The sequence below is a fragment of the Besnoitia besnoiti genome, assembly GCF_002563875.1.
Source record: "Besnoitia besnoiti strain Bb-Ger1 chromosome Unknown contig00025, whole genome shotgun sequence".
Lineage (NCBI taxonomy): Eukaryota > Apicomplexa > Conoidasida > Eucoccidiorida > Sarcocystidae > Besnoitia > Besnoitia besnoiti.
Genome location: NW_021703922.1, coordinates 10,001 through 17,266, shown reverse-complemented (window position 1 = coordinate 17,266; position 7,266 = coordinate 10,001). Strand labels below are relative to the sequence as shown.

General features: G+C 23.7%; 2 protein-coding genes and 6 non-coding genes across 8 annotated transcripts; 4 read left to right on the top strand and 4 right to left on the bottom strand.

Moving 5' to 3' along the window:
• Window positions 1-3,681: 3,681 nt before the first annotated feature.
• Window positions 3,682-3,918, bottom strand: BESB_042730 (ribosomal protein S4; the record flags this gene model as incomplete). Its single annotated transcript, XM_029362750.1, has 1 exon — window positions 3,682-3,918. The coding sequence occupies one exon, from the start codon at window positions 3,916-3,918 to the stop codon at window positions 3,682-3,684; it is 237 nt and encodes a 78-aa protein (XP_029215035.1).
• A 38-nt stretch (window positions 3,919-3,956) lies between these two features.
• Window positions 3,957-4,028, bottom strand: BESB_042950. The gene has a single exon. It is a non-coding gene; the product is annotated as a tRNA-Thr (tRNA).
• A 147-nt stretch (window positions 4,029-4,175) lies between these two features.
• On the top strand, window positions 4,176-4,985 carry BESB_042720 (uncharacterized protein; the record flags this gene model as incomplete). The annotated part of the gene is made up of 3 exons (XM_029362749.1): window positions 4,176-4,214; window positions 4,412-4,491; window positions 4,886-4,985. 3 exons carry the CDS (start codon window positions 4,176-4,178, stop codon window positions 4,983-4,985), a joined length of 219 nt encoding a protein of 72 aa, XP_029215034.1.
• A 1,787-nt stretch (window positions 4,986-6,772) lies between these two features.
• Window positions 6,773-6,846, bottom strand: BESB_042900. The gene has a single exon. It is a non-coding gene; the product is annotated as a tRNA-Met (tRNA).
• Window positions 6,847-6,867: 21 nt separating this feature from the next.
• On the bottom strand, window positions 6,868-6,940 carry BESB_042770. The gene has a single exon. It is a non-coding gene; the product is annotated as a tRNA-Arg (tRNA).
• Window positions 6,941-6,982: 42 nt separating this feature from the next.
• BESB_042990 lies at window positions 6,983-7,054 on the top strand. The gene has a single exon. It is a non-coding gene; the product is annotated as a tRNA-Val (tRNA).
• Window positions 7,055-7,069: 15 nt separating this feature from the next.
• Window positions 7,070-7,141, top strand: BESB_042780. The gene has a single exon. It is a non-coding gene; the product is annotated as a tRNA-Arg (tRNA).
• A 21-nt stretch (window positions 7,142-7,162) lies between these two features.
• BESB_042880 lies at window positions 7,163-7,243 on the top strand. Its single transcript has one exon. It is a non-coding gene; the product is annotated as a tRNA-Leu (tRNA).
• Window positions 7,244-7,266: the final 23 nt, after the last annotated feature.

Genomic DNA, 7,266 nt, shown 5'->3' with positions numbered 1-7,266 from the left:
AATTATCTTTAATATTTCTAATAGTTTTACCAAAAATAGAATATATAAGTTTAAGTATAGGTTTATATGTAGAAGTAGGTTTTGTTACTTTTATTTTTGTTAATAAAACACTACCAGTTAAAATTTTCTCACCTTCTTTTATAATTCCTAAAGAATCTAAATTTTTTTTGATATAGTAACTTTGTTTAGGAATTTCTAATGTACTAAATTCAATATCATGTTCATTATTATAACAAAAATTAAATTCATAAATATCTATATGAAGAGAACTAAACATTTGTTGATATAAAACTTTTTTTACTAACAATTATAGCATCTTCAAAATCATACCCACAAAAATTACCATAATAAATTAATACATTATTTCCTATTGCAAATTCTGAATCAACAATATCTTGATGTTGTGTTAATAATTGATTAAGAAAAACTCTTTCACCATTCCATACTAAAGGTTTTTGATGAATTAATGTATGTTGATTACTTTTTTTATATTTTGATAGATAATAAATTATTTCTCTATTAAATAAATCTTTAATCTGTATTTTTATAGAAGATGCATTTAAAACTATTCCTTCTTGTAAAGCTTTAATAGTAGTGTCTGATTTAGTTATTAATTCTTTTTCATAACCTGTAACAACAAGTGATTTTTTTTTATTTAATAAAGGAACAGATTGAACTTGCATTTTAGCTCCCATTAAACACCTTGCAGGATCATTGTATTTAATAAAAGGTATTAAATTTTCTGTAAATGAAAATAAATCTGTAACTTTTAATAAAATACTTTTTTTATTTGAGAAAAATTTTATTCTAAAATTATTTTTATTATATACTAATTGTACGTTTTCATTAAATAATTTATTTTTTCTTAAAGTGATGTTAGTAAATTGAACTAAATATAATTCTTGATCTAAAGATGTTTTTAAAATTTATAAATTCTTTAGTTTTATGTTTAAATATGAGGCTATAATAAACTTGTAAAATACCTTTTTTATAGATTCTAATATGTTTACTGAAACTTACTATTAAACCACAATTAATTCCTTCTGTAGTGTCTATTAAACATAATTTTCCTATTTGATTTAAACAAATTTCTCTTAAATTTAATATTCCTTTTGAAAAAGAATTATAATTATTTAATTTATATTTATGCATTAATTCAGAAAAACTATTAATTTGTTCTATATATTGTACTAATGGATTAAGAATTAATAATTCTTTAAAATTATATACTTTTAATAAAGAAAATTTTTTTAATTTACTTTAATTTTATTAAATTTGGTAAAATTGTTTTTAAATTTATTTAAATAAAATTTAAAATTATGCTGAAAATAATTAACCTATTGTATTAATATGTTTATTATCTAAATGATCTAAATTTTTAAAAACATAATTTTTTTAGCATGTAAATCTAATAATAAATCTAAAATAAATATTAAATCAAGTGTTAGAAAATTATTTTTATTAAAATTTCCATAATTATAATTTAATTTTATTTTTATCAATTATAAAATTTTTATAATTTTTATTTAAATGTGTAGTTTTAAAAATATATTTTAAATAATTTAAATTTTTTAATAAAAATTTTTTCTTATAATTTAAATTAGTTTGTAATGCTGTAAAAATTAATAATTTTAAAATTTTTGAATTTTTATACCTAGAATATTTTAAAATATCTATATTTGTAATTCCTAAATAATATAAAAGTAAAATAAAATTAAATTTTTAAATTTTTAATAGATATATAAAGTTGTTTTAATTTTAAATCTAAAACAATATTAAAAAAAATTTGTATTAGTTAAAAATAATTTTGCATAATAAATATTATATTTTCTTTTTAAATGTTTAAAAAAAAATACACCATTTGATGTAAAATATTTTGAAAATAAATATTTTTTTTAATCCATTTAAATAACAAAAATTAGATGAATTATATTTAGGTAATTCAAAAATTAATAAATTTTTAATAAAAGTTTTATTTGTTTTTAAATTTTGAAATTTTAATGGTAAAAAAATTTTTATTAATGAGTTAATATATTGAATATTATCTAAAAATTGTGTATTATTAACTTTAAAATATAATAAGTCAGTAAGACAAATTAAATTTCAATTTTTATATTTATAATTAAAATTAAAATATTCTGGAAAAATATTTTTTATTAATACAATTAATTTTTTTTTTTAAAAAAAAAATAAAAATCAGTATAAAAAACTTTATGTGATTTAATTGAAAAAAAAGTTTTTATTTTAAAAGCCATATTTTTAAAAAACTTTATTTAATTAAATAAATTAATAAAATAATTTTTGTGCTCTTGATACAATTAATAAAGGAACTTCTAATTCTAATTCAAAAGGAACTTTAGAGCATATATTATAACAATAGCCATAAATTAAAATCATTAAAGTAGATTTTAAATTTAACCCTCTATGTAATAAAAAAAATAAAAAATTTAATTCTAATTTAGATATTGTAGCTTCTTGATTAATATAAACTAAAGGATTATTAATAACAATATAAGGAATTGTTACTGTAAATGCGTTTAATCCTATTAATAAAGAATTACATTCTGTATAATTATAACTATTAAAAGCTGTTTTTAAAAATTGAAACCAACCCTCTATAAATATAAAAAGAAGAATTAAAAGAAAGACTTTTAGATAAAATAAAACTTTTTGTATTATTTCCAATATGTAACATTTTAGTACCAGTATCAGACACTTGACAATCAGAAAGCATTGCTAAAGAAAAAAAAATTACTAAATGATTTTTTTCCTATTAAATATGTAGAAGGATATTTTCAAGTTATTATTGATCCCATTTCAATCTGTACCCAATTTAAAAAACTTTTATCCATACAAAACCCTCGTTTAGTTGTAAAATTATATAATCCTCCTTCTCCTAACTGATTTCCTCTATATCAATTTTGAATTGTAGAATATTTTAATTTAGCTTTTTGTTTTTAAAAATAATTCAACTACAGCAATATGTAATTGAGATTCTAAAAACATAGGAGCAGAACAACCTTCAAAATAAATTAAATTAGAATTTTCCGATAAAATTATTAATGTTCTTTCAAATTGAGCAAAATTTTCAGAATGAGTTCTAAAATAAGTTGTTAAATGTATATTAGATTTTAAATCTTTCATTATATAACAAAAAGACCCTTCATTAAATATAATAGAATTTATAGTTGAAAAAAAAATTATCATTATTATTAACAATAGACCCTAAATATGAAAAAATTAAATAAGAATAAAATAATATACTTTGAAAAAAGGATAGAAAAAATAATCCCATTTTAATTAAAAAGAAAGTAGTAAAATTTAATAATGATACACTATCAAAAATTACATCTAAAATTAAATTTTCTGAAAATTTAAAATCTAACCCTAAATCAGATAAAATTAATTTATGTCGATCAACAGAAGTATTTAAAAGAATTGAATAATAAGAAATATCATCAAAAGCAAACTCAGGTAATTCATAAAAACACCAATCTGGTTGTTTAAACTTATTTAAAGTAAGTAAAGCATTTAATCTAAATACATATAAAAAAATAAAATTATCTTGTTTAAAAATTAATTTATTAGTTATATTAATATTTAAACCTCCTATTAATCTTATTGTATTAAATGTATTTTCATTATTAGTATATTTATTGTATAAATATTTATATAGTTTCATTAATTATTTAATATTAATAATTTAATATATTTAAAATATTTTTTAATTTGATTTTCTTTAAGCCCATAATTATACTTTAATTTTTGTTTTTCTAGTAATTTAGTTAAAAAAGCAGACAATTTTCCTTTTTTCGTAAACACTAATTCTTTTTTTAATAGTTTAGTACAAAAACCAGGTAAAAAAGTAAGCTTAAAATATTGTAATTTTTTAAGTTTTGCTTTAAAAGTTTTTTCCATTTTCATCAAAATTTTATTATATTTAAAAAAAAAAAATCAACTGATAAAGGGATTCGAACCCATAACCTCCTGATTACAAATCAGCGGCTCTACCGTTGAGCTACATCAGCAAAAAAAATTTATCCTCGAATTATTAGCAAAAATTTGCTAAAAATATTACTATTCTTACACAATTTTTCTTTTTAATAAATGTTCTATTTAAATTCTTACTCATTTATATGAATAGAATATTAATCTTAAAGTTTTTTCCTACTTATATGCTTTCAGTAGTTATTTTTATTAAACTTAGCTATTCAGTAAAATACTTTTGATAAAATAACTGAACTACTATAGGTTTAATTTCCTTGGTCCTCTCGTACTAAAGGAAATACTTTACAATATTCTTACGTTTACATCGGATACGGACCGAACTGTCTCACGACGTTCTGAACCCAGCTCACGTGCCGCTTTAATGGGCGAACAGACCAACCCTTGAGACCTGCTACAGCCTCAGGATGCGACGAGCCGACATCGAGGTGCCAAACCTCCCCGTCAATATGGACTATCGGGAGAGATCAGCCTGTTATCCCTAGAGTAACTTTTATCCGTTAAGCGGCAACCCTACCACTTAGATTTGCCGGATCATTAAGACCGACTTTCGTCCTTGTTTAAGTAGTTACTCTCACAATCAAGCCTTTTTAATATTCAACCTTTACATTTATTAATTTTAATATTTTATTATTATTAAAATAAAAGACCTTTGTGCACCTCCGTTACTCTTTAGGAGGCAACCGCCCCAGTCAAACTACCTTTTTGAAATTTTTATATAATATGATAAAAAAATTATAGTTAGAAATTAAAGTTTATAAAAGTGGTGTTTCATTGATAGTAATAACTAACTTCCCACTTACACTATTTAAATAAAATTTAATTTCAATATCAAATTGCAGTAAAGCTTCATAGGGTCTTTCTGTCCTGATGTAAAAAGTCTGTATCTTTACAAACATTTCTATTTCACCGAAATTTTCTTAAAGACAGTGTTCAAGTCGTTACACCTTTCGTGCGGGTCGGAACTTACCCGACAATGAATTTCGCTACCTTAGGACCGTTATAGTTACAGCCGCCGTTTACTAGAGCTTATAAAAAAATTATTTGTAGTACATAAAAATTTTTTTTAACTTACTAGCACTGGGCAGGTGTCAGTACCCTTACTTCGTAATTACACTTTGCGGATACCTGTGTTTTTGATAAACAGTCGCTTGAACTTTTTAATTGCAGCCTTTTAGGCATCCTTTATCCCTAAGTTACAGGATTGTTTTGCCGAGTTCCTTAAAGAAAATTGTTTCGTCCTCTTAGTACATTATAATACTTACTCACTTGTGTCAGTTTCAGTACGGGCATATTTATAATTATACAGTATCATTTTTCTAGCAAAAATCTTTATTATTAAGCAAAAAATCATTTATTATATTGCTTAAAACTTAAATTTTGGTCACTACTTGTATAGCAGTAATATAAATATGGTTCAAGAATATTAACTTGATTCCCATCAATTACAATAAATTTCTTGCCTTAGGCCCCGACTAACCCTATGCGGTATGCCCTTCCATAGGAACCTTTTGAGTTTTTGAGGTATTAGATTCTTCTTAATATTTAACGTTACTTAAACCGACATTCTCACTTCTACTTTATTCACAAAATTTAATAACTTTGCTTTATTTTATTGTAGAACGCTCCCCTACCGATCTATTATATATAGATCCCATTACTTCGATAAAAAAATATTTTGTTATTCATTGTAGGTGCAGAATTACTTTACCAGTAAGCTTTTACGCACTTTTTAAAGGAAAACTGCTTCTAAGCTAACCTTCTGGTTGTATACGTAACAACTCTACTTCCTTTCAAACTTTCGTTATATTCTTATCTTAGTTAATGGTCTGGGTTGTTTCCCTTTTGACTTATAAGATTATCCCTAAAAGTCTCACTTATTATAATTTTAATATAAAAATATTATTAGTTTATAGTAATTTCAAAAACAGTGCTTTACCCTTTATATATAATACATTATAATAGCTGCGCCTCAATACATTTCGGGGAGAACCAGCTAGCTCCAAATTCGAATAGCATTTCACCACTAACCTCATTTCTTCTGATAATTTTGCAATATTAATCAGTTCGAACTTCCATATAAAGTTATTTATATTTCATTCTGAACAAGGTTAAATCAATTGGATTCGGGTTTTTGGTAATATACAAACGCTATTACGGATGTAATAACTCGTTTTCACTATGGCTTCAAGTTTTCTTTTAGCCTTTTGCTTAAAAACCAAAACTTATCGGTTCCTTCTTCAACAGGCAAATAGTTAGGTTCAATTACCCTTCTATTGTTTTTAGGATTAAAATTTCAGTCTCTTTTCACTCCCCTCCCGGGGTTCTTTTCACCTTTCCCTCACGGTACTAGTTCACTATTGGTTACTTTAAAGTATTTAGTTTTACAAGGAAGTTCTTGTTTCTTCAATATAAACTAGTTGTTTATATTTACTTTATTTTTTTAAACTAAACGTACAACGTTTTTTATCCCTACTCGTTCGCCACTACTAAGGGAATAATTGTTATTTTCTTTTCCTTTGAGTACTAAGATGATTCAGTTCCTCAAGTAAATCTTTTTTAATTTAAAAAATATTAATAGGTTTCCCCATTCGGAAATCTTATTTTAAAGTTTGCATAAAATCAGCTCTAAATAAGTTTTTCGTATATAATTTACGTCCTTCTTCGTCTTAAAGTACCTAGGCATCCTTTTTATCCCTATAGTTTAAATTTTTATTTTATTTAATTAAAATTTAAATTTTACTTATATCCCATAAATTATTTTTGCAAACGAGAAGCGGATTTGAACCGCTGACCTTCGGGTCATGAGCCCGACGAGCTACCAACCTGCTCTATCCCGCTTAATATTAAATTAATTTTAAAAGAGCCAAGAGGGATTTGAACCCCCGTCATTGTAGTCCGTAGCCACATACTCTTCCAACTGAGCTATTGACTCTTTATTATATAATAAATAAATATTATACGTAATAAAGTATTTGGGCAGTTAGCTTAGTGGTAGAGTATATGCTTTACAAGCACATAAGTATTGGTTCGATTCCAATACTGCCCAAAATAAAAATTAAAAAGGCCTATCGTCTAATGGTAAGGACAAAAACCTTCTAAGTTTTTTATGTAGGTTCGAAACCTACTAGGCCTATATTCTACATTATGAAATTATGCGGATGTGGCGGAAATGGTAGACGCGTTAGATTTAGGCTCTAATAAAATAAAAATGAGAGTTCAAGTCTCTCCTTCCGTAATTTATTTAAATATATATATTTT